This window comes from Colletes gigas, unplaced genomic scaffold (assembly GCF_013123115.1).
Source record: "Colletes gigas isolate AHSC1104 unplaced genomic scaffold, ASM1312311v1 Colletes_gigas_Sc00020, whole genome shotgun sequence".
Lineage (NCBI taxonomy): Eukaryota > Metazoa > Arthropoda > Insecta > Hymenoptera > Colletidae > Colletes > Colletes gigas.
The window spans coordinates 4,615,697-4,641,966 of NW_025106649.1; the positions used below are offsets into that span (position 1 = coordinate 4,615,697).

Genomic DNA, 26,270 nt, shown 5'->3' on the forward strand with positions numbered 1-26,270 from the left:
CTTTGACTGCAGGAACGTCACTCTGTATCGAACGTTAGTCGAGAGCAATCACAGTTTTACGTTTACGTTTTATGTCTTTCTTTTATGTTCTTTATGTTAAATAGTTAGTAAATATTAAATAATATAATTACATCGTTACGTTTAGTGTTCACGTATTTGAATCCGTCCACACGCCTTTGAAATGAGAACATAAAACTTAAATGTAAAGTTTCATTTAAATTCATTCAGCTATTTATATTCAATCGTATTAATAATATACATATGTGTGCTCATACATGGGAATAAAAAAAATTTCTTTTTTTTCAATAATTAAAATATGATCAGGAGGTCTTAAAACGTGTATTTCCGTAAAATAAATTTTACAAAATTTTTTTTTCATTATGGGTATTTTGCTTATGTGCGCCTACATAGGTCGGAAAGTAAAAATGCCTGGGCAGTCGAGAATCTCGGCTCGAGAATCCAAATCGTATGCCGTTGACGGGAGGTCGGATTTCAGTTGTTTAGAGCGAGAAGGCAAATGTGAGCCTTTCTCTCTCGACTCCCACGATGCGATCTGAAATTACTTCGGGCAGCTTCGGAGAATCGAGAAAGAGGGCATGCGTCAGTTTGCCTTTGTCGACTTTCCGAAACTCCACGAGCTCACGTACGCGTATCTGGCATGTGTGCGTGTGCACCCGACGGTGCTTTTCTGGCATCTCTGGTCGGAACCTTTGATGTTCGTTATCCCAATTTCGGGAACCTCTCCACAGAGGCAATGTTGTCAATGTTAGTATTAGTACCCCTTAAACATAAAGGTAGGCAAAACTTTTCAATCGACGAGCACCCTTTACATATAGAAGATGAGCGAAATGTTTCGACCAAGTGAAATGTTAAAAGTATCGGGTAAGTGGGTAACCCCTAGTCAGTACCCCTTAAATATACAAGTTGGTTGAAAGGCGCACATTTGACTTCTTATTCAACTTTCCGAAGCTGTCCGAACTAGTCCGAAACGCCGGAATACATACACATGGCTGTGATTAGTGTGTGTCAGTGGGGGTAGTTTCTATTGGATCAGGACAATTCTGAGGGAGGATCTAAAATTTTCCTGAAGAAGGGACAAACGCCGAGAACCACGAGAAGATTTTCGAGGAAGATCAGATAAATTCTCGAGAGAGTAGAGCGAACATTAAAATAATCGAAAAGTTCCGATATAATCGAAAATTTACCAAGTTGGCTGTTAATAAATAAAATCGTTGAAGTTACACCGAAAATTTTCTGTTTTATTTTGCCCGCCTCGTTGAGCAGAGCGTTCAGCGCTCCACGGGCACCAACCCACCTCCTTATCCCCCTAGACCGCCGATCGGGACGCAACAAAAACAAAAGAAATATCAAGTAAGCATGTTCATACTGTAGTTTACGGTTTTAATGTAATATAAATATATACAATTGATGTACGAAGTACATTGGATTTAAAAAGAATTTATCCGTATTACAACAAATGTTTAGATGTGCTTCAACCTCTAATTAATACAGTCACAAACACTATTGAAGCCAGGTATCAATAGAATAATAATTTACAATTATTTATAAAAATGTTTACATAATTTGTATATTTATTAATGTATATTTTATACAGAGAATTATAATTTGTCTCTCATTTATAAAGAATTACCATTTGTTTCTCATTCACCAGATTAAAATTTTCTAAAGACAAAATGATGTCAATTGGTCGTGGTCGTGGTCGTGGTCGTGGATGGGCCCAATGTGATAAAGATCCATTATCTAAACCAGGAAAGTTATTATGTTCTGAGGATATCGATTTTGCTAATCTTATTAATATTATCGATCATATCACTGTGGAAAATTTGGAAGAACAAACTAAAAAATTTGCACAGCTTTGCACAGAAGACCATTATGAGTAATATATCAAGGCTTAATGCATTCTTTATTGTAATTTATATTAATGATTTTTAAAATACTTCAATTAATTTAATTAATCTAACTAATTGTAGAGAGATAAATGATAAGCTTTATGAACACGCTGTGAACAATAGAGAGTTTGGTATGAAAATAATTCTACTCTATTATAAGAATCTTACGTTTAAAAGCTCTCTATGGAAACTTTTAATAAGTAAGATGCAAAATCAATATGACAGTATGTAATGTTTTTTTATATCAAATTGAAATGTTACGAAGCACAATGTGAATTTATTCACCAATTAATTTAAGCTTTTTTGTTATGTTTTGAATTTAGGAAGAATAGAATTGAGAGAAGAGACTACAACAATGCAATTCTGTAATATTGTTTCTTTATTCTCTAGATTTGTATATGTATTATCTTTTGGAGACTTGTTCAGAAAATTACAGTTAGCATTATTAGATTATATGGAAATGTTATTAGAAACAGCTTCTCCAGAGGAAATTGAAACTTTCACAGAACAAGTATGTACTTGAATTTCAAATTTTAATATTATTTATCCTCTTTGTTTGACTAATTTACGTTGTGATTTCAGATAATTGTTCATGGGAAACATATATATAGAAACTGTAAAGAGGAAATGGATAAATTAATGGTTATATCAAGGCAAATATTAATCGAAAAAGATTTGCCTCTTGTATCTCGTCAAATGTTATTATACGCGATAGACTTGGTCAATCACAACTTTGAACCACTTCCTAAGAATTTACAAGAATTTTATGAACTACGACTAGACAAAAATTTTATACAAAATAGTATACCTGTTTTATGCCTTGGTAATGACAAGTAATATTTAACACAAAGATAGTAAAAAATATACTTAAATGACCTGAAAGGAAAATTTTGTGTAGTTGTATTTGATACAAATTGAACTGCGTAGAGGAAGTTTAAGAGAAATTCGAGGTTCGAATGCGGAAGATCTTGATCGGAATAGAATACTCAATATGAGATACGGTTTTAAATGAAGGAATTATACAAAATTCCATTTTAAATTTACAAGGCACGATACAGTGAATTATAATACATTTACCAAAACAAATAACAGTTACACAAGTATTTAAATATAATGACAGTTTACACACAACAAAAATAAGAAAATAAAGTAGATTTAGCTATTAAATATTAATAGACTCTTCTTTATTATCAAACTTCACACAACCTCATTTTATATGTCAATAATTGTATAAGATTTAAGGTAGATTATTAATGAATGGTGTACAGTGCTGAACATAGGTATTGGCACAGTATTAAAAATTTACACGGAAATACATGTTTTAAGACCCCCTGATCATGTTTTAACTATTGACAAAAAAGAAATTATTTTCATTATTCCTATAAATGAACATATGTATATACAGGGTGTTCAACCACCACTTGGAAAAATTTTAATGGGAGATTCTAGAGGCCAAAATAAGACGAAAATCTAGGATACTAATTTGTTGATTGAGACTTCGTTAAAAAGTTATAGAAACATTTCCGACCACACAGTATATTTTCGGTAAATTTTTTTCTCGAAAGTACGTAGGATTTCGGGGGTATGTCTATCGACTAAAAATGATTGTAATTGACCCCCGTAACTGAAAATAATTTTTCCAGAATCGATTTTCCGAAGTTGCGTGAAGTGCTGACCTATCGTAACATGTAGCTCGTGCGGTAGGGCTTTCCCCTCCACTCTGTTAGACTCTAAGGTAGTTCGTCGTTACTAGTTTCGCGGCGAAAGTGTGATGGACATTCGTGGGAATTTTGGTCATGCGCACTGGAGCGCATGATCACTGCCGTATACACTTAACTAGAATTTAGGGTACCGTTGGATCCCAGTAAGGAACAAAATTTAAGGAAGTTACAGGGAAAGAGACAAAAACAAACAATTTTCTCTTAATCTACATGAGTATAGCTAGAGAAATATGTAGGGGATCTTCGATAAGTTAATTTTTGTGTGATTGGCGAGCATTTGAGGTAGAAAGTTCAATTTTGTACAAAACATGGGAATTCCCAACATGCACCTCTTTTTGCACTAAAGATACATCTATGGTAGCGGATGACAGATAGCTATGAATCAGTTTACGTATGCGCAGAAAGGAATCCCACGAGGAAAAATTCCCACGAATGTCCATCACTGGTTTCGTCGTCGATGCACTCAATTATGTTATCGGTCACACTGGTTATGCGGAGCTCGTAGTTCCGCATATACCTCATTTTGATACATATAACCAATGTTTTACATACTTTATTTAAATGACATATAGATAAATGTACGTATTTAATAATGATAATCTGTTGATTGAATCGAAAATTCATTATAAAGTTTAAAAAACATTATCTAGTATTTCATTTGCGTATCAACTAGAAGTCTACTGACAAGACGAAGAGAATGCATTAATGTGCCATTTTCTTAATGTGTAGAATTAATTGATTTCTGTGCATAAGGAGAGTATATGTATATGCTAAGTGAGGTTAGACACACCAAATAAGTAAACGAAGTTTTAGTCTTTTAAAGTACAAAATAAAAACACCAGGTATGAATTATAAATATTAAACTATTGATGTATATATTAGTAATGTGATTGAAATATTATCGATATTTTATTGTTTTCATTCATTGCATTATTAAGAGTTGAGATAGATTAATATATCAAATATAAACAATTCAGTAAAGAACCAATATAGTTTAAAAGACAATATTTAGTACAAATTTTGTATTGTGTATTACGTTTTTTACTTGTTAATTTTTTCAATTTTTTAGAACAATGGGAGAACGTAAAGGAACAAATTTGTATTACCCACCGGATTACGATCCTCGTGTCGGTGGACTCAATAAATTTCTTGGTACCCATGCGTTACGTGAGAGAGCACGTAAACTCCACATGGGTATCCTTATTATTAGATTTGAGATGCCATATAATATATGGTGCGAAGGATGCGGCAATCACATAGGAATGGGTGTTCGTTACAATGCAGAAAAGAAAAAAATTGGGATGTATTATAGCACGCCCTTATATCAGTTTCGCATGAAGTGTCATCTTTGTGATAATCATTTTGAAATAAAAACTGATCCAGCTGTAAGATATTTTGTATAAAATATTCACAACTTAAAGTTATACAGGTTCTAATGAAAATATTTTGTTTCTAGAATTTAGACTACGTGATAGTAAGTGGTGCAAAACGGCAAGAAAATCGGTGGGATCCTAAAGAAAATGAACAAGTTGTACCAGAAACAAAAGAAGTATCGTGTAGACTTTATGATGATGCAATGTATAAATTGGAACATGGTATAGAAGATAAAAAAGTAGCAAAGTCGCGTGATTCTTTGTTGGAAAATGCAATAGCATTGAAAGAAGCTACATGGAAAGATGATTATACTTCAAATTGTGCACTGCGCTCTGCATTTAGGGTATGATAACTGTTAAATATACTAATTTTTCAGTGCCATTATAACTGTTATCAAAGTTTTAACGATTATTTACTGTTAAATTGTTTACATTCTAGACTAGGAAAAAGGAATTACAGAAAAGGCAAGGTATTGATCATATGTTACTTACAAAAAGTGGTTTAAATATTGATTTAGTGAATGAACATGAAGATGATGTGAAGTTGGCAAAGTTACTAATGCATAAAAAAGGTAATATAAATAACGTACTCTTTTAAAAATTAGCATTCAGAAGTTGACTTTTGTTGATCAAAATTATCACAATATTTATTTTATATATTTTAGGAGAACAAAAAAGTAGGCACAATCCTTTGAAACGATTGGTTTCTATTGTGCGTTCTAGAAATGAATTAAAAAAAGCATCATATCCTGCGTTAAGTAGTGATGTCAAGATACAGAAAGATCAAACACCAAAACTTCCAGAGTTGAAGCCAAAACATACATCAAGAACAGTTACCAGTACATCGCTAGTTACTTATGATAGTTCTGATTCGGATAATGATTCATAGTATTCTTTATTTATAAAATATGTAATATATTGTAAATTGTGTGTGTAATTAATACAATTTCTACTATTTTGTTTATTAAACATGTACTATATTTATATATAATAATTAGAAATTAGTAGTGATGTAGCAGGCAGATGTAATTCCTTGTTACATACAGACATAGTGTGTTTAACATAAGTTGCTTCTTTAATCCTTTGTTTTCTCCACTTACAATGATGCATTCCATGTAATATACAATTTAATAATTTTAAAATAACATTTTTTAATAGCTGAATATTCCAAATTTTGACCAATCATTTTCATTCCACTTAATCCGTGTTAGAGGATCCTCTTCCTTCAACATAGTATAATCTTCGTTGTTCTTCATTTCAACTATTTTACTGCCTTTAAGAAATGAGTTTTGTACATGTTGCATTTATATTATTATTTTGATACATATACAAATCGTAACATCGTTTATTACAATACCTGTTGGATTACTTTTATGAAATTATTTAAATTTATTATTGACTCGAATTAGTAAAATTTACTTAAAAATTGAGGACTTTGCTGTACGAGTAAATTTCAAATTGTAATAATCTGTCTTTAAAAAATTTATATAATTAATATTATTTAAATAATGTTGCAAGGCAATTATTGGCTATATCCTATTTTTTATGAAGAAATTAATTATAATATCTACTTAGTTTAAACAAAAATATATTATTACATTTTACAGAATTCAATTTTTTATTCTATTGTGGTATATTAGAAAATCAATAATTAAACTTTAGCATCGAATTTAATAATGAGTTAAAGGTTACTAAATGGTAGAAATCTTTATTATAATAATAAATTTTTTTTTCATCTTTTTCATTTATATTATTTTGTTTTCATTCTGGGAAGACTTCTATAAGCTTATTTTTTAAAGACATTTTGCATTATTTTATGAATTACATTCTAAGTGCAAAAGTTTGTTATATTTATCAGAAAGTACTTCATATTTGTATATTTATAAACTATCTTATTTCTATACAATTTTGCAATGTTTTTATTTATACATCGATAATAGGTTGCTGTTCCATAATTGCGGTAGTTGTAGAAACCAATCTCTTCTTTACTACATGTATCTTTTTATTTGAAAGGCAAATGATGTAGCAATGGTCAGGATATGTTATGGATATTTTATCAAATGCCTCGTTGTTGGGAAATCCTTTAGAATCGATTTTATTAGTCAGTGTGACTAAACCCACAATAATGTTTGCAATTTTTTCATCATTTTCTAATTCACCACCAGACTGAAAGGATACAGCATCATTTATTTTACTACTCTAATTAACACGTCAGATTTAGAAAGCATCCACCAATCTATGCAATCATTTCTGTTAGTGTCGTATAAAGCAAAATTACCGTTAATACAGCCCCATCCTCTGTTAAAATCAAATATCCAATTTGATCTGGGATACGTTCCAATAAGAGCATGTTTTATCTATGAATACAAAAAATCAGGGATCAAATATATCTTCTGTTATTTTTAGTATTTTTAAAGAAACGGCTACATATGCATGTGCCTGCGTACTAACCTGTTCGAAGAAAATTGAAACGACGAATGCGTTAAACGTAACAAGTGTTACGGATTTACATACAATCAACGAATAATGAAGGGAGTTGAATAATTCGAGTAAAGTTCATAATTTAATCTCGTTGAGAGTGAAACAAAGTGAAGACAGTCATCAAACTGTCATAACAATGAACTTATTTTCTGTTTGCGTGGAGGCTCTGCTGATTCTTTAATGTCGGCAATACAGGAATTTTTCTCGTGAATTGCGATATCATCAAGTGTATTCAAATGAAAGATCTACGAATTTATTGAAAACAGAGAATCGTTATTACATAAGAATCCGTAAGAGATACTATTTTGTATTTTTAAATTTTACTGTCTGAATAAATTGTTTGACCCGTAAAAAATATATTTTTTTTTACGACAAAATTCTTTTTTTTATGCAAATGTAGTTATCAGATAATTCTTATGAGTGGCAACCATCTATTTTGAAAATTATAAAATATCGTACAAATGTTTATATTTTTTATGAGATGTGTTTGAAATTTTAATGATTATCTGAAATATCTTTTCACGTTTTATTTAAATGTAACGAAAAATGTCCTTTATACTGTGCATTTTAAAATCTGGTAATGACGCAATATATCCTACGAAATTGCAAGCTCTGTAACGTAAAAAAAAAATTTTCTTATTATTCCTAATGGTATCCAAGAAAGTTCATTCCTTTTGCAAGACATCGTAAAAACTCATTGCATCTATACCAAAGGGATATAAGTATTGCGCAGGGCCGCTATCAGCAAATGTTACGCATGCGCAATGCCGTCCCAGTGGTTCTCTGCGTCAGCCTTGCTGCGGTATCAGATACGCTGTCATTCGTTGCGCGACTTTCGGGCGCGCTAGTTGTTTCCTTATCGTGGTACATTTGCATGTATACGCGTTTTCGCCACGGCGGGACCACGTGGTTTCCGGTACACGAACGGCAGTTTCGGGGAAACGATCCATCCTTCGCGTTTCCATCGAAATTTGTCCGTCATGCGGCCGAGAGTCGTTCGTGTAACGAGCTTTCTCGACTTGGAGATGTTACTCTCCGTTGTCATGGTTACGACGCGCGTGTAACCAAAGACTTTTTCTCTGTTTGAATTCATACGATGTCGTTGTTCGACTACGTCGTTCTCAATAAAGTTTCGTTAACAGTGTGCGTTTCGATAAAAGCTGTTGATAGTTTTGTTAACGGTGCGGTTTTCGATAAACGCTGTTTTAGTGCGCGAACGTATCGTGTTCCGAGAAAGTGCGAAATGTGACTGAATTGTTCTTGCTGATCTGTCGTTGCGATCCGGCCGCTGAAGTGACGCTTCACGTTACTATGTCCAGAAGGAAGCAGGCAAAGCCACGATCTCTCAAACGTGAGTACGCAACATTTTTTTTTCGTTATTAGATGTGCAACGAGTAGACGGTGTTGAAGTTTCGAAATTCAGGACAATTATGCAAAAGTTTTTATGCGTGGCAGCTGTTTTTTGTTTCTTTTATTTCGTACCTGTTTATGAATTCGTTGCTGACGATTACAACACGTGTAAACGTATTTGAAATTTATCGAGGCCTTGAGATCAAGGCTGTGCAAAAACAATGCCGCTGGAAAAGTATGGTTTTCGTAGATGCATACAAATATTGTTTCGTTCTTATCACGAGGAAGTTTAATGTAAACGTTGGTTTTGAAACAATTAAAATGCACGATACAAATGGAGTTTAAGAAAGGGTCACATGATACGCCTAGGAGGTTATGAAAGATGTCGCTATGAGAAAATTTAAATATCCAATGTTTTAAAATTACTATTTATGACTGATTTAATACTTTTTTAAAATTATCAATTAAACAATCACTTATTTAAATGAGTTTATATTTAGAAAGATATTCTATAATACGAACATCTTAACATTAGAACTACCGACAATTATAGTGTGTTTATTTGGACCAAAGAAATTGAAACGATAGATACGCGAAGAAATATATAATGCAATGGAAATAAGTGTTTATATATTCTCTTATAGAAAATTACGATAAATTTTCAAAAATTCAGTCGAGTAAATTTTTTACAAGTTTCATTAGAAATTACGAATGGGTCATTTTGACTGGTTTGGTAGTTCTAGTGTTAATACGCTGTATTATTATTAGTGTCCATTATTTCAAAGAATGAAATTGAATTCAGTGCATCAAAATGTTGGAAAAGGTTCATACGAATGTAAGGTGCTGTAAGTATAGGAATATCACAATAAGTATACGAGATAAAACTTTAAATTTGAACAAACATAAGAAGTTGAAAAGATGATATAATAATTGAAACAGTGAAATCACGTACACGTGACAGCGGCCGTCAGAGATTTACATGTATTCGGTTCGGGAAAATTTTTAGAATAATTTAATGCAAACTTTAATTTTGCATTAAAATGAATTTTATTTATTTAAATTTAATTAATTGAGGAAAATGATTTTTTCAATTACTGCGAATTTCTAAGCTAAAATTCATTCAAAGGTAATTGTGTAATATTGAATTTGTTTTTTTCATCAGCTATAACGTTATAAAGTCAAAAACTACATAGTACTATTTAAAAAAGTCAAGATGACCCGAGTTTTTGAGCTTGCACTTTGTTTTCTCCTCGAACTACCCATTAATTTATATTCCAAATATCATTCTTGTCAGGTTAGTGTAAATGAAAATTAATAAATTAGGATGAACACTCTGTATATACATATACTATTGGGAATAGTACACCTGGTGCTATCTTTTTGGTTGGCAGTGTAACCGAAACATCTGAAATATGGTATTCAGCGAAACTCGAGATTTTCGAAATTTTTAACATCCCTGGGAACAATATAAACTTTCGAGATTTCGTCTTGCGCTCGAATGAAATTCTCGTTTAGCCTTGACTCGATATTTTCGAGGTTTTGCACGCCCCGTTGCTCGAACTTTTTTAATATTGGCGAACTGTCGCACAGTGGGCAATTTAAACGATCTAGATGGACAAATTTCTTAAGAAACATGTACATGAATTTTTTGTCACTATCTGTTTTTAATACATATTTACGGTTTTTAACGATAATATAAACGCATCGTAATATAACAATAATAATAATAATAATAATAGTTATGGTGATGATGATGATATAGGATTTCGAAATTCTATTTCTGTTTTTAACCATTCCGCATTGTTATACAAGAACCTCTCTTTCGTGCGGTTACATCTTTTCCATCTTTCAGAAAGTTTATAACAAAAATTTATAATTTTATTTCTAACAATTTTCAATATTCTTTCTTCAGCATTTTCGACATCAAAATAATTAACAATGTATGAATGCAGTTTCATGTTTATGGCGTCGCCTCCCATGCTCGCCACCAGAGGGGTTCGCACTCTCACAAGCGCTCGACCGACCCCTCGGTTGCTATATACATTATGTAAAATAAGTTCCCGGAATTTCTCACTTTCAAATCCCACAATGCATGTATCGAAACAAATTTTTGTGTGTAAGTAGGCAATATTGTATTCAATCGTTACGCTAAATTTGATCGCAATATGACAACCAGTGTGTTTGTTGCGTCGCGAAACATGTCGTTCCATTTATAATGGCAATTCAGCGTTTACATTGACGCTACAAGCCATTAGCTAAATGTATTTAGTGTCAATGTAAACTAAATCACATAATAACCGCCATAAAGGGCCCGCTCCAGCGACCTCGCGACTGGTCCTCACCGTTGGGCCAGGGTTTTTCCCGACACCTGGGACGCGCGGTCCACCCTCGCGAACACGAAATGCAAGAAGTATCAGCGTACCAATCCCGAACGAAAAGGGTTCTGATTGGATGCGGCTGGCTTCTTGCATTAGGATATAAGGCGCGAGATTTAGCATACAAGAGACACAAATTACAAAATGTCGAAACATCACACACAACGCCGTACGAACGAGAGAGGGTCCATGTCCAAGAGAAATACAGTCCACTACAACAAACCAACGCCTTGCATATCAACAGACGTGCAAGAAGAGCTCTCGACGTGCAACACATTGCAAGAGCTCTCTACAGTATTCACGGCAGTTATTTACACTAGTCGATCTCGAGTGTGCTCTGCGATTTTTGCGATGGAAAGAACTGTCGAGCAAAGAATTTACTTTAAATTTTGCGTTTCTAACGAAATTTCTTGTGCCGAAGCGTTAAAAATATTACAGAAAGCCTATGGTAAGTGGTGCCTATAAAAAACGCAAACATACAAATGGTACAAGGCATTTAAAGAGGGCCAAGAAGAAGTGTAAGATTTGCCGCGTGCCGGCAGATCGTCAATGATTTCGACCGACGAAAACATCGAAAAGATAAAAAAAATGGTCATCGATAATCGTCGCTTGAGTGTTAGAGAGGTGGCTCAAGAAGTGGCTGAATTTTCTACAAAATGAACGTTGAAAAACAGTTGCTGAAGACATGATTTCACGAGCTTCTAGTGACTTTACCTTCATGAAACGTATCATAACCGGTGATGAAACATGGGTTTATGGGTACGATATGCAAACAAGTCAACAATCTTCGGAATATCGCTTAGAAAATGAACCAAACGGAATTCCTTCCAAATGGACAAACAGTAAGTAAAGAATATTATTTGAGCGTCATGAGACGCTTGCGTGAAAATATTCGTCCGAAACGGCAAGATGTGTGGAAAAACAATTCTTGGATCCTGCAGCACAATAATGCTCCGTCGCACACATCGATCTTGGTACGCGAATTTTTGGCCAACAATTCAACAAATGTAATCGAACAAGCACCGTATTCACCAGATATGGCCCCCTGTGACTTTTTCTTATTTCCGAAACTCAAATTACCCCTTTGGGGAAGACATTTTGAGTCGATAGAGGTCATAAAAGAAAATTCGCAGAAGGAGCTGAAGATGCTACCTTCTTCAGCGTTTAAAAAGTGTTTTGAAGACTGGGAGAAGCGTTGGTGTATGCGCATTGCTTCTGATGGGGCCCACTTTGAAGACGACGAAATAAATTTGGATGATTACGTAAGCAATCTGAGTTTTATTTACAAATTCCGGGTACTTATTTTACATAATGTATATATGTATATTCCTCGAACAACTTCCCAACATCCCAGTCGTCTAAGGCAGAGCCTGCTAGAAAGCCTTACTGACGAGTCCCCTCTTTTCCTTTTCAGTCCTCCTACGATTCCCACAAGTTCCTAACTGCAGCGACGCAGCGCTACATGTTCATATCTCGAAGAGAGTATAGTCCGGGCCACGATATAGCGAGGTCGTAAACTCGAGTCGGTGTCAAAGTTTACACGTTTCAGCTCCCAAAACAAGTGAATTGACAGAAATATGAGCAGCTAAGGACCTTAGACCGTAGTCAGGGCCGTACGAAGAAATGTTTTATCTAATGTCGCCACTTTTAGAGGTATCGTAACAGGTAAAGGTCTTACTTAACGGTCTTCAAGTCTTGAATATCTTAATTTATGCTTATAATATATGCACGTATAAAATGAAAAAAGGTAGTGCAGTTACGGACACAAAAAGACATTCAGAAAGGCACTCTCAAGCAAGATGTAATGTACGGCCCTAAGTGCTACAGCAGTAGTCGGTCCCAAACCTCAAGAGTTTAGTTTACGATCTCGTTATATTGTGGCCCGGACTATACAACATAGCTTCCTGAAAATACATATAAAAGCTACAGGAACAGGTTGGGGCAACCAAATTTTGGCCATATTAGTACATCAATATATGTTCCTTAAAGTAATTAAAGAATTATTAAAGAATAAAACGGAAATCAAATTGGTACACTTAATTAAATTAAAAATTTTACAAAATTTTCTAACATGCTAAAGATATCTCCTTTAATAGCATGTACTGATGTAATAAATACAAACTAATAAACGTATAACAAACTAGATACTACCTTTTCTATTAACCATAGCAAAAGTTATCACAGAACACAAAAGACATTTAATATTTGATAAATGTATAATAGTTTCTGGCTTAAATAACCTAGCGGCATAAAAAAATTGTCCGTATAATATGAATGAATACAATGTTATTTTACCTAGCAATCAAACGATTTTCATGAAGTTAGGCATTTTACAGTATGTATGAAATAAATTTATAGGATTTGGGGCTGCTTCGATAACATGAATATTTTCATTTTGTCCACCCGGATCTATGAAATTAGCCACTGTGTGTCGTGATTCTGTACCGCTGTGTATTGCTCGCCGAGTCGAATTCAATGTCACCATTTTGTTCGGATGTAGCGCGTGCCGCGAGAGTCGATTAGCGTGATCCGCCCCTCCGTACTCCGCAAATGAAAGGCCTCGAATCCTTCTGTGTACATCGCATTCGATTAGTTTCTTGCCAGGGCACAGGTGTCCGCGAAGGAGGGAAAAAAGAGGGAAGTTGTTGGTGTGGTGGCGAGAGGGTGGGGACGGAAGAAGGTGACAACATTGCGTTACAATAGGGAGAACACAAAGGCGCAAGCGTTGCCCTCGGTCGACGACGATTCGAACGGGACTCTCGAGCATACGTGTTCCGGGATAATCGGGATAACGAGAGAGACGGATAACCCGTGGTTCGTTGTCGCGAGACGGAGAGAGAGGTTCGCGCGACCGTAGGGTGAGGAAAGAGGAACAGGAAATGAACGTAATAGGGTAAAATCGAGACAGAGTATAACAGAGTTGGTTAAACTTTATTCACGATTAACGAATAAAAATTTTAGGGGATAATGGTACACATTGGATGAGACAATTATCGAAAAACTTTGAATTTTTCTATAATAAAATTGTATCTATAGCAATGTTTGGATAACTACGAGTCATTTTTGATTGGATAAGTGAACTGGTGGTCATTTCTACTACCGAGAGGGGCCCTTGACACTCCAAAGATGAAACTTTTTATTTTTCTTTTTAATGAAACTTTTATCAATGTATTTGCGAGAGTTTCCCGATTGTGCCGGAGTCATTTCTGACCCACACCGATATTTCACTAATATACAGATATATACAACTATCTCTTAGTACTTACCCATATACTTGGTACTGTATCCGTGCCTTGAAGAAAGCGACGAGTCAGAAGTGACTCCGGCACAGTACTCGAAGGGTTAAGTACGCAAATACGATCCAAATTATATCGTGTTTGGTCTTATTTTAATCATAAAAACCTCACAAATATATTAGCGAAGGTCTCATTAACAAATAGTAAAAAATAAATCATTTTCACAGTGTGTTATTTTTATTTATCCTTCGTTCGCTGTCCTTTTCTACGTTCCGCAAGATACAAAGCCGAACGTCACAACGCGGCTTGTGCCTTTTTGTGAACTGAAAACCCATGCTTTTGTAACTGCGGGACTACAGCTATCCGAGATTTGTTGTACTTGTTCTGAAACTCTCAACTTTAAGAGCTTGTATTTTTTCAACAATTTCGATAACAGCAATCGATGATTTAAACTCCTCTTTCTCGCACGGACTGCAACATATTTCAATTCGAACAAAATCCCTGACATCGAGCACAAAAGTGATCGATTTGACGTAGAATGAGCCGAACACGACTTTAGCATTCGATGCATCATCCGAGTCGACGGAATGGTAAAGAATATTTCATGCAACGTGTGCATTTTTCACTAATATTTTTACACGTATCTATCTAATACATACGTATGTATATTTACAGAAATACGTCTGTTTCGTTTCGTCTGTGGTATTTTTTATTCGTTTTCATTTAAACTATTATTGACATATACCTTTATCCAATTTTAGCGAATAACACTATTCATAGAAGCTCATATTTCTTTGTTTTACTGAAACATTTCGTTGACTGTTTAAAAAATGGTAATGATTTGAAGCTATAGAGGAAAAGGTAGGATTATGAGATAGGGTAGAATTATGAGATATTAAAGTTTTGAGCCATACGCAGTATTGACATATACAGGGTATTCAGACACCCCTGGGAAAAATTTTAATGGGGGATTCTGGAGGCCAAAATAAGACCAAAATCAAAAATACCAATTTGTTGATGGAGGCTTTGTTAAAAAGTTATTAACGTTTAAAGTTCCGCCCGTACTCAATTTTTCGCTAAAAAATGCGCAGGATTTCGGGGGTATATCTATTCATCAAAAATGATTGGAATCGACCCTCGCAACCGAAAATAATTTTTCCAGAACGATTTGAAATTTTTTTTTCCGTCGAAAAAGGACAATGTTAAGTCATAGAGGGGTTTACTGACCCAAGAGCGTACAGCCTATGCTATACACCGTTGGAAAGGTCTCGCCAAGGCGAATCGACTGATACCGTTTTTAACTTCGATATCAGATGGGATCATGTCGAAAAATGGCCTCAAAATTCGAGATTTTGCGGTTTTGAACAAAAGAATCCGGTCGTAAAAGCCCATCCGGCCCGAGGGACCTCGGGTAGGCACCTGAGGGAAAACCGAGCGGTGTAAGCGATACTCTAGCAGATTGGGACGGCAAATGTGCCCCACCACCTTCATTTCAGTGCCGTGTTGGGCCTGCGTTTGCCGCATGGGCCCCGTTCGAAATGCCCAGGGCGAAATCGCCAATGGATCAGTTGTTTTTCATGAACATAATATATTCATGATAGACGATTCGCAGGTATGAGTTGGGAATGTGCAGGTTAGTATTCAGTATTCACATCATTATGTTTCGTTCAATCAATAAAATGTCACTCCATTCACTATTGTAAGTGACGCATTAGTCTGAATTACATTTAAAACAGTAAGATATACATTGTACCCTTCGTTACAATGTAAAGCGAGTTAGCGTTAACACTGGCGAGAGGGTGATGTAGCGGCCGGCGACAGGTAAGAAAGAGACTTCCTCGCCGCCGGGCCGAGCGACAAGGATGAGTGTGAAAAACAATTGAATGCGCGAATGTATGTATGTGAGTGAATGTGTGGCCGCATGGGCCCAGTCTAGAGCGAACCATCGCAGCGCATAGTACAATAAAATATTTCCTAAATCTAAACGGCAGTTTTATTTCCGCGATCCCATAAGTGGTGACCCCGACGTGATAGCGTGCAAAAGTGAAGTGCAAGCGCGTCGCAAAACAGAAAAACTATGGAATCGACGGATGGAACAGTCGGAATCGCAAAAGTTGCGGTACGCGTACCACCCTTTTTTTCAACGAATCCGAAATTGTGGTTCGCACAACTCGAAGCGCAATTTAATTTAAACGGCATCACGATAGACAGTACCAAGTACTGGTACGTGGTGTCCAGCCTCGAAAGCAGGTACGCAGAAGAAGTTGTCGACGTAATTACGAACCCTCCAGCCGAAGGAAAGTATGATACGTTGAAGACAGAACTGATCGCGCGTTTGTCCACCTCGCAGGAGCGTAAGACGAAACAACTTCTAGAATTGGAGGAAATAAGTGACCGAACACCATCACAATTTCTACGTCATTTACGTAGTCTGGCCGGTACAGAGGTCCCGGACACATTGCTGCGAACTCTCTGGTCAGGACGTCTTCCAGCAAACATGCAGACAATTCTTGCTACTCAAACGGATACTCCTCTGGACAAAGTAGCAGTTTTAGCCGATCGAGTGTACGAGGCGACACAGACGCAACGCGTAGCAAGCGTCGAAACAAATTTCGATTTTGTCGCTCTCAAAAAGGAGTTGCACGAAATCCGACAGCGGCTGGATCAATCACGGCTGAGAGAACGATCGCGTACACGTCATACTAGAAGCCGTTCACGCAGTGCAAGATACGATCCAAATTGCGGACTGTGCTGGTATCATTGGCGATTCAAGCAGAGATCGACCAAGTGCGTTACACCTTGTAATTGGCAGCAGGGAAACGACAATCCCCGTCACTAATCGCGGCAATAGATGACGGACCAGAAGGACGCCGCCTTTTTGTGACCGACACAAAAACAAGGATCGCGTTTCTGGTTGACACCGGGGCAGACTTGTGTGTGTTTCCGCGATCGCGAGTGTCTGGCAGACGAGCGAAGTGTACATACCAACTGTACGCAGCAAATGGGACAGTCATATCGACGTACGGTACAATAACATTGTCGTTAGACTTGCGATTACGACGAAATTTTATGTGGAACTTTGTGATAGCAGACGTGGACTATCCTATAATTGGTGTGGACTTTTTGGTTTATTACGGACTATTAGTGGATGTGCGAAATCGGTGCCTTGTGGACAATGTAACGTCGTTGACGGCGCCTGGAAGACAAGCCAAAGAAGCCGTGAACACGATTCGGACAATCAGTGGAGAGTCGCAATATCATCGTTTACTCGCCGAATTTCCCGATTTATGCCGTCCGGCGGGAGTGGAACGCACAATTAAACACAATGTGCAACATCATGTCACCACAACGCCAGGACCGCCTGTTTTTTGTCGACCACGACGCCTAGCATCGGATCGTTTTAAAGCAGTTAAAATGGAATTCCAGGAAATGCTTCAACAAGGTACGGTAAGACCGTCGAAGAGCCCATGGGCATCCGCTTTACATGTAGTCCCAAAGAAGGACAAAGGCCTTCGCCCGTGCGGAGATTACCGAGCCCTCAACGCACGAACCGTGCCGGACAGGTATCCAGTACCACATATTGAAGACTTTACGCAAACTTTAGCAGGTAAGACGATCTTCTCCACAATAGACCTGGTCAGAGCATATCATCAGATCCCTGTCGCAGAAGAGGATATAGAAAAAACAGCCGTGACAACACCCTTTGCGCAAACCTTTCAGCGTTTCATCGATGAGGTGATAAGGGATCTCGACTTCACATACGCCTACATCGACGATTTGTTAATCGCGTCAGCAAATGAAGACGAACATGTACAGCATCTTAAGACATTATTTACGCGTCTGAGTGAGTATGGCATCGTGATAAATTCAGCGAAGTGCATGTTTGGACAAGGCGAAGTGCGTTTTCTCGGATACCAGGTTAATGAGTGCGGTATTCGGCCAGTTAAAGATAGAGTCGAGGCAATAACGGAATTTCCGCGACCTAATACTATTAAACAATTAAGGCGTTTTTTAGGAATGGCAAATTTCTATCGAAGATTTATTCCGCGAGCCGCCGCACTACAGCAGCCGTTAAACCGTTTATTAGAAGGTTCAAAGAAAGGAGACGCTCCGGTAGAATGGACTAGCGAAACAGAAACCGCGTTTAATAGCTTAAAATCCGGTCTCGCGAATGCCGTATTGTTAGTACATCCGAAAGACAATGCGCCGATTTCTGTAACGGTCGACGCTTCGGATGTTGAAATCTTTAACAGCCTCTCAGCGTAAGTACAGCGCGTATGATAGAGAATTGTATGCTGCTTACGCTGCGGTAAAGCGATTCAGACATTCCGTAGAAGGGCGTGATTTCACTATATTTACTGACCATAAACCTTTAGTATTTGCGTTTCAACAAAAACCCGAAAAATGTTCACCGCGACAATTCCGATATTTAGATTTTATTGCACAGTTTACTAGTAAAATTTCTCATATTAGCGGAAAAGATAACATTGTTGCCGATGCGTTGTCGCGTATAGAAGCCATAAAATCAGCGGTCACGTACGACGAGTTAGTCGCAGCACAAAAGGATGACGAAGAATTAAAGGAGCTCTTGGCATCCAACACACACGCACTTCAGCTACGGAAGATAACATTGTCCGAAAGAAGAGACGAAATATATTGCGATATCTTAACAAACACTGCACGGCCATACGTTCCAAACAAATTAAGACGCAGAGTGTTCGACAGCCTCCACGGATTCTCACATCCCGGAGTACGAGCTACTCAGAAGAATATTATACAAAAATACGTCTGGCCGGGAATAAGAAAGGATTGTGCAAACTGGGTAAAAACTTGTATTCCTTGTCAGAGATCCAAAATAACAAGACATGTATCTACAACACCCGGAGATTTTGTGAACGCAAGTGAGCGATTCGAGCATGTTCATGTGGACATAGTCGGACCATTACCGATTTCCCTGGGCTATAGATATTGTTTAACGTGTGTGGATTGATACACACGTTGGCCGGAAGCAATACCCATAGAAGAGATAACCGCCGAAAGAGTGGCAAGATCCTTGCTCGAAGGATGGATTGCAAGATATGGAGTCCCTCGAACAATCACCTCTGATAAGGGACGACAATTCGAATCTCACCTCTTTAAGGAACTCAACCGCCTAATAGGTGCGACTCATATTACAACTACAGCTTACCATCCTGCGGCAAATGGTATGGTGGAAAGATTTCATAGGCAGCTGAAGGCCGCGATCAAATGCCACGAAACAGAAGCGTGGGCAGAAATTTTGCCGGTGGTACTTTTGGGAATTAAGATGTCGTGGAAGGAAGATTTAGGCGCGACACCATCAGAATTAGTTTATGGAACGAGTATTAGATTACCAGGCGAATTTTTTAAAACAGAATCTACAATAGATACGGCAACATTTATAATTCATCTAAAGAATCAAATGAAACAGATACATACAACCCGTTCCAGCAAGCAGACATGGTACACGAAACGTTTTTGTATACAGGGTGTTCGGCCACCTCTAGCAAAAATTTTAATGAGCGATAGTAGAGGCCAAAATAAGACGAAAATCAAGAATACTAATTTGTTGACGGAAGCTTCGTTAAAAAGTTATTAACAATTAAATTCAAAAATTTCAAATCGTTCTGGAAAAATTATTTTCGGTTGCGGGGGTCAACTACAATCATTTTTGGTGAGTACACATACCTCCGAAATCCTATCTACTTTCGAGAAAAAAAATCGAGTAGGTGCTGAAATTTTTCGGCGACAAAAAATTTTTCAAATCGTTCTAAAAAAATTATTTTCGGTTGCGGGGATCAATTACAATCATTTTTTATCATTACACATACCTCCGAAATTGTACGCACTTTCGAGAAAAAAATTCCTTACTGAAAATCCAATTAGGTGCCTAAATTTTTCAACGGAGAAAAAAAATTGCAAATCGTTGTGGAAAAATTATTTTCGGTTGCGGGGGTCAATTACAATCAGTTTTTGTCATTAGACATACCCACGAAATCCTGCCCACTTTCGAGAAAAAAAATAGAGAAGATGTGAAATTATTCGAGAAAATTAAAAAATTGCAAATCGTTGTGGAAAAATTATTTTCGGTTGTAGGGTTCAATTACAGTCATTTTTGGTGAATAGACATACCCCCGAAATCTTGCGCATTTTCGAGAAAAAAATTCAGTAAGGGCGGCACTTTAAACGTTAATAACTTTTTAACGAAGCTTCCATCAACAAATTGGTATTCTTGATTTTCGTCTTATTTTGGCCTTACTATCGCTCATTAAAATTTTTGCTAGAGGTGGCCGAACACCCTGTATAAGGAATTAGGTACGACCCCATACGTTTTTCTTCGACACGACGCTACAAAAAGACCTTTCCAGCTGGTATACGATGGCCCATATAGAGTTTTGGAGCGAAACGCTAAAACATTTAAATTAGAAATAAATCGTAAACCGACAGTAGTATCAATCGACCGTTTAAAGCCAGCTCATATTCTGAACGAAGATTTGCCGGAAAATCAATACACTCAGTCTCAGTCCATTGTACATTATCATCAAAGTAGCAATCGTATTGTAAATTCCGAACAATTAAATACACAAAACCGAGAACAGCGATATAATCTACGAAGACAAGTTAGATTTCCAGACCGTTTTCAAGCCGGATTCAGTTAATAATAGTAGTCGTAACACAATGTGTAAAATTTAACATTTAAAACAGTAAGATATACATTGTACCCTTCGTTACAATGTAAAGCGAGTTAGCGTTAACACTGGCGAGAGGGTGATGTAGCGGCCGGCGACAGGTAAGAAAGAGACTTCCTCGCCGCCGGGCCGAGCGACAAGGATGAGTGTGAAAAACAATTGAATGCGCGAATGTATGTATGTGAGTGAATGTGTGGCCGCATGGGCCCAGTCTAGAGCGAACCATCGCAGCGCATAGTACAATAAAATATTTCCTAAATCTAAACGGCAGTTTTATTTCCGCGATCCCATAAGATATACAAAAACTGTCGCAAGGTAAAATTAAACGGCATCGTATTATGCACAAACTGAATATAATTCTATTCATTTTTATACAATTGATGCAACTGTATCCTTTTTTTAAATGGAACTCTATAATTTTGATCGCACTATTCAATGCAGTTTTTTAATCTCCACAAAAAAAAGGTATTGATACTTGTGTCTTAAATCTAATAATTGAAGAGTTATAATACTCTAAATTTACTAAATTTTATTAACAAAAAATGAGAAACGGAGAAGTTGTAAATGACACGAGATCAATACTAACAGACAATTATTTATTTAGATCAGTACTAATAAATTATTTATTAAACTAAGTTATAATATTAAACACAAATATGGAAAATAAACATTGTTTCTACAAAAAAAAATTGAAATTAATTGTGTACCTATGGGTTATTTGCTTTCACAATTTTGACAAACATATAAATCATGTTGTTTAATGCACTCTTTGTGTGCCTAATCCTTGCACTCTATGCATTGCACTAAATTTTCCATTTTGTTTACTAAATGTTGGAAATGTATCCGCGGGATGGCGTGGCGAGCGGTGCGTGTGTGAGTTCGTTTCAGTTACCGTTATGGCTAAGAGTGTTTCTTTTCTTTTCTCCCGAGCCATTTTTTAAAGTTTGGAAATAAAAAATAGTCACTGTTGTAATAATTCGACCATTAATTCCATGATTTTAGCCATCGAAACTGCACAGGTGTGCATCTGTACATTGTCTCGACGCAAGAGGAAGTTTCTTGCTTCGATCGACAATAAAAATGAAACCACGTGATGGATATAACTGAAACTTTAACAGTTGTCTAGTGAGTCATGATGCTTACTAAAAACAAACCATTTTTTATGCTACGAGCGCCAGGTCTTCAATTTTCTGACTTATCGAACGGCCCTCGTAATTCTGCAAAAGAAAAAAAGCAATAGCTCAAATCGTAAGAATAAACGAGCCAAAAATGTAGCGAACTTATAATATTGGCCAGCATTGTGTTAGACTTTATCGCGAGCGTAGCCTCGTTGTCGCAAAAGTTGCAAAGAACTTGTAACGAGTGAATCTGATAATTGTATACAGCAACGGGGTTAAAGAATCGAAGAGAGAAGCTAGGTTAGAATAGCGAAGATGTTAAAGTGGCCTGTTTCCAGTGGAACACCCTGTAGAGTGGGTCTTGCGGTGGCAGGAGGTACGAGAGGCAGGAAGAGGAAGATGGAAAGAGGGAGACAGAGTCAGTAGTCAGCCAGGATGGAATTAGGTGGAAACCCGCGGGACTGGTGCCTCTCCCCACGGAATTCCCGGCCTCTGTAATCACCAGTTCTCCTATCCTATCCAATTCTGGTCGCGCTGCTCCCTTCCTCTTCTCGCTTTTACTATTTTCTCGCCTCCTTCCTCTTTCTGCCCTTTCCAGCGTCTTTTTCCCTTTTTTTTTTTAAATTCTTTTTTTTTTCTCATTTCAGTTCTCTCTTTTTCGTTCGCTCTCTCCCGTTTCGTCTAACGTTCCACATCGTCTACGGCTCGTTTCTTCCTTCCGCGGTGCTATTTCCTCCCGTTTCCTCATCCTCTTTTTGTCATCGCGTTGAGATCCACCGTCCGTTACGCGTCACACGCGCTTCGCGCATCGCGCCATGCAAATTCCGCGGGAATCGTGGACCGTGAAACACCTGGTGCTTGGGATCTCTGGGAAGCTACAGTGGTGGCCATACACTTAAGAACACTTAATTAAATTGAATATTATGTTTTTTTTTTATTTATACACTACCAGGTATGTAAATATGAAACCGGAATTTTTCTACAGAAAATACACGTTTATTTTATAAAAATGGTAAAAAATACTTTATTCGAAGTTTTGCCCATCACTAGCAATACATTTTTCTCATCTCTCTGACAATTCGTGGATGCCACGTCAAAGAAACTGTTCCTTGAGCCATTGTCGTACATTCTCGTAAGATGTGAAGTACTGCTCAATTAGTGAGTGCCCCATCGATGCAAATAAGTAATAATCAGATGGAGCCAAGTCTGGTGAGTAAGCCGCATGCGAAAGTATTTCCCAACTAAACGCCTCAATCGTTTCCTTGACCACTTTATTGATATTCTGGTCGTTTTTCACGCAAAGCTTGATTCAAATCGATCATTTGTTGTTGGTAGCGTTTAGTATCAACGGTTTCGCTAGGTTTTAGCAACTCGTAATAGATCAGACCTTTCTGATCCCACCAAACACAGAGCATTGTCTTGCGCTCATAGCGATTTGGCCTTGCAGTCGATCTCGATGGTTCACCTGGAGTTACCCATGATCTTTTACGCTTAGGATTCTCGAAATATATCCACTTTTCATCGCCAGTCAGAATTCGATGGAGAAATGACTTTCTTTTGTACCTGGTGAGCAGCATTTCGCAAGTGGTTTTTCGGTTTTCCTGCTGTCTTTCATTCAGTTCACGTGGAACCCATTTTCCCATCTTTTGGATCTTTCCCATGGCTTTCAAACGTATGGAGACGGCCTCTCGTGTCACGTTTAATTGATTTGCGAGTTCTTGTTGCGTTTGAGCGTCATCCTCATCCAACAATGATTGCAACTCGCTGTCTTCAAACTTTTTCGGTGGTCTTCCACGTTCTTCGTTTCTCACGTGAAAATCGCCACTTTTGAATTTTTTAAACCATGCAAAGCACTGTGATTTACCAAGGAGCATGCTCACCGTAAGCTTCGACAAGCATTCGATGCGATTCTGCAGCGGTTTTTTTCAAATGACAACAGAAAGTCAATGCTGTCCGTAAATCGTAGTCTCCAGGCACAAAATTCGACATGTTCAACGTTATTAAAAACTATGCCATTGTATGAAACTTGTATTGTTGTGAGTTGCAAATCCTTATCACATGTCAAAACAAAAAAATAGTGTCAATGAAACGGTCTCAAGGTAACAACATTAACAGTTAGCGCCACGTATGGGGAATTCCGGTTTCATATTTACAGACGTGGTAAACATATAATATAAAAGTGAATTATATTTTTTACAAGTTTAGACGTAGCAGTTACATAAACCAAAATAATATTTTTTGATCGTCAACTTTTGGGAAGTTGTTTTGCATTTGTGAAAGCTACAGTGGCGGCCATATACTTAAGAACACTTAATTAAATTGAATATCATGTGTTTTTTTTGTATTTATACACTAAACATATAATATAAAAGTGAATTATATTTTTTACAAATTAATATAACTACACGTGGAACGGAGTTGGAACACTACATATATTTTATTTGCATATACTAACTGATGACAAGAAAACTTTTAAATAAAATCAATTTTTTCTTTTTATTTAACAAAAAAACATAGTGGAACTGTTATTTTAGTGGTACAAAATTGAGGGTATACGTAGGAATTTTAAAATTTCGCAAGTTTTTTATTGTTTGGAAGTTGGTACAATTTATGGAGAAGTCCTGTGAAATTTGACTCCGCTGTAGGAAAAATGACAGGCCAACCACGGAGTGATGTTCATTTTAAGAATCATTACTCTATTGGTGATGTGAACACGAATGTTGTTGCGTTGAAAAATGACGCCATTTTTGTTGAATAGCTTCATCGAGGCGATGCGTTTGTTGAATATACATAGAGCTTCGTTCGCATTGACCAGTCTCGTTGTTTTCACGGAGCTCGTAGTTTGATCGAACACTAGGAGAAGCAAGTATCGAAAGTACTCGTTATTATCGAGTTGACATTTCATTTCTCGAACCTAAAAATAAAATTTACATCCTGTATACAAATTTAAATTCATTTTCAATCAAATAAACAATTTATAATCGAGTTTTATCGCACACCAGTCTTATAATCGATAGGAATTGCTAAAACTTTATTGAAGACAGCATAAATAATAATGGTTGACATACTCGTCGGATAGAGGATGAAATACCCTTTAAAACGAGTGTTCATTCGAGTCGATCGCGTGGTTAGTTCCGAAGATATAAGGGTTCGAAGTGTTTGTTTACTTCTCATTGTTGACATCGCGAGGTCATTGCCCGCGCGTGCAAATAGTAAACAGTGCGTAGTAAATTCTTGGAAATACTACGTCACTCGGTCACGGCTGTCACGAATGCACGTCTGCACGTACGAGAGTGAGGTCCGACACGTTAGACGGAGACGGAGACAGACAAATTAAAAAAATTACCCCTTCACATAAATTATGATATTACCAAAACGGAAAGTCAGACCGACATAAACGAAAAACCATTTCAAAAAGGAAATGTTACTGCTTCTAACGGTGCCTCAATCATACGCGTTAATTAGTCTGTTGTAACACGGAGAGATGAATTTTAAAAATTACCCCTTTATTTAAATTACGATATTTCCAAAACGGAAAGTCGGATCGACATAAACCAAAAATCATTTTTAAGGGGAGCCCTTGCCACTTCTAACAGTAGCTCAATTATGGGGAAAACACTAGTGGTGTTGGAATTGTACGCGTGTAAAGTTTTTAGACTGTTCTAAGACAGTGGAAACTGAAGATTCCCTTCTTTCATCCTCCATTCATTGCTGTATGTTTCCTATTTATATTGGAAACTAACCAGAATTTGATACCAAATTTTGTCCTGCTTTTTAAAAAAAAAATATAAATGATTCAATCGGTCGTGGTAGGCAAGACAGACTACATATGTTTTTCAGAAAAAAAATTTCATAAATATTTCGTTCATTGTACGTATACTATAAAAAAAGTCGTGAAGTTAAGTGGCGCTAAAATAACATTGTATGTTAGAAACTCTAAATGAAATTTTAAAAAAGGTCATTTGACCGATCGTGGAAAACCTAGCTGCAAGTTTATGA

General features: G+C 36.8%; 4 protein-coding genes and 1 long non-coding RNA gene across 7 annotated transcripts in view; 3 read left to right on the plus strand and 2 right to left on the minus strand.

The window, feature by feature from the left end:
• The first annotated feature begins 1,380 nt into the window (after positions 1–1,380).
• Positions 1,381–3,145, plus strand: LOC122400802. The gene is made up of 5 exons (XM_043402468.1): positions 1,381–1,534; positions 1,673–1,897; positions 1,992–2,134; positions 2,234–2,421; positions 2,493–3,145. Exons 2-5 carry the CDS (start codon positions 1,695–1,697, stop codon positions 2,745–2,747), a joined length of 789 nt encoding a protein of 262 aa, XP_043258403.1. The 5' UTR covers positions 1,381–1,534; positions 1,673–1,694; the 3' UTR covers positions 2,748–3,145.
• Positions 3,146–4,120: 975 nt separating this feature from the next.
• Positions 4,121–5,959, plus strand: LOC122400740 (coiled-coil domain-containing protein 130 homolog). Of its 2 annotated transcripts, XM_043402359.1 has the most exons (6): positions 4,132–4,209; positions 4,305–4,473; positions 4,701–5,016; positions 5,088–5,348; positions 5,444–5,576; positions 5,670–5,959. In XM_043402359.1, the coding sequence occupies exons 3-6, from the start codon at positions 4,705–4,707 to the stop codon at positions 5,891–5,893; spliced, it is 930 nt and encodes a 309-aa protein (XP_043258294.1). In that variant the 5' UTR covers positions 4,132–4,209; positions 4,305–4,473; positions 4,701–4,704; the 3' UTR covers positions 5,894–5,959. The 2 variants fall into 2 exon arrangements, with proteins under 2 accessions (XP_043258293.1, XP_043258294.1); XM_043402358.1 differs by having other exon boundaries at positions 4,121–4,473.
• Positions 5,960–6,055: 96 nt separating this feature from the next.
• On the minus strand, positions 6,056–7,665 carry LOC122400741 (ragulator complex protein LAMTOR4 homolog). 2 transcript variants are annotated; one of them, XM_043402360.1, is made up of 4 exons: positions 7,456–7,665; positions 7,283–7,361; positions 6,934–7,170; positions 6,056–6,361 (listed from the first exon to the last, which is right to left on the minus strand). In XM_043402360.1, exons 2-4 carry the CDS (start codon positions 7,352–7,354, stop codon positions 6,353–6,355), a joined length of 318 nt encoding a protein of 105 aa, XP_043258295.1. In that variant the 5' UTR covers positions 7,355–7,361; positions 7,456–7,665; the 3' UTR covers positions 6,056–6,352. The 2 variants fall into 2 exon arrangements, with proteins under 2 accessions (XP_043258295.1, XP_043258296.1); XM_043402361.1 differs by lacking the exon at positions 6,056–6,361 and having other exon boundaries at positions 6,754–7,170.
• A 951-nt stretch (positions 7,666–8,616) lies between these two features.
• LOC122400739 (zinc finger protein 423 homolog) overlaps positions 8,617–26,270 on the plus strand; it is a 225,186-nt gene continuing 207,532 nt past the window's right edge. The window contains exon 1 of the mRNA XM_043402357.1: positions 8,617–8,836. Coding sequence (XP_043258292.1) covers positions 8,797–8,836 — 40 coding nt within the window. The 5' untranslated portion in view covers positions 8,617–8,796. The remainder of the gene's footprint in view (positions 8,837–26,270) is intronic.
• The window catches only part of LOC122400742, a 61,278-nt gene continuing 59,980 nt past the window's right edge, over positions 24,973–26,270 (minus strand). The window contains exon 4 of the long non-coding RNA XR_006259387.1: positions 24,973–25,185. This is a non-coding gene — a long non-coding RNA (uncharacterized LOC122400742). The remainder of the gene's footprint in view (positions 25,186–26,270) is intronic.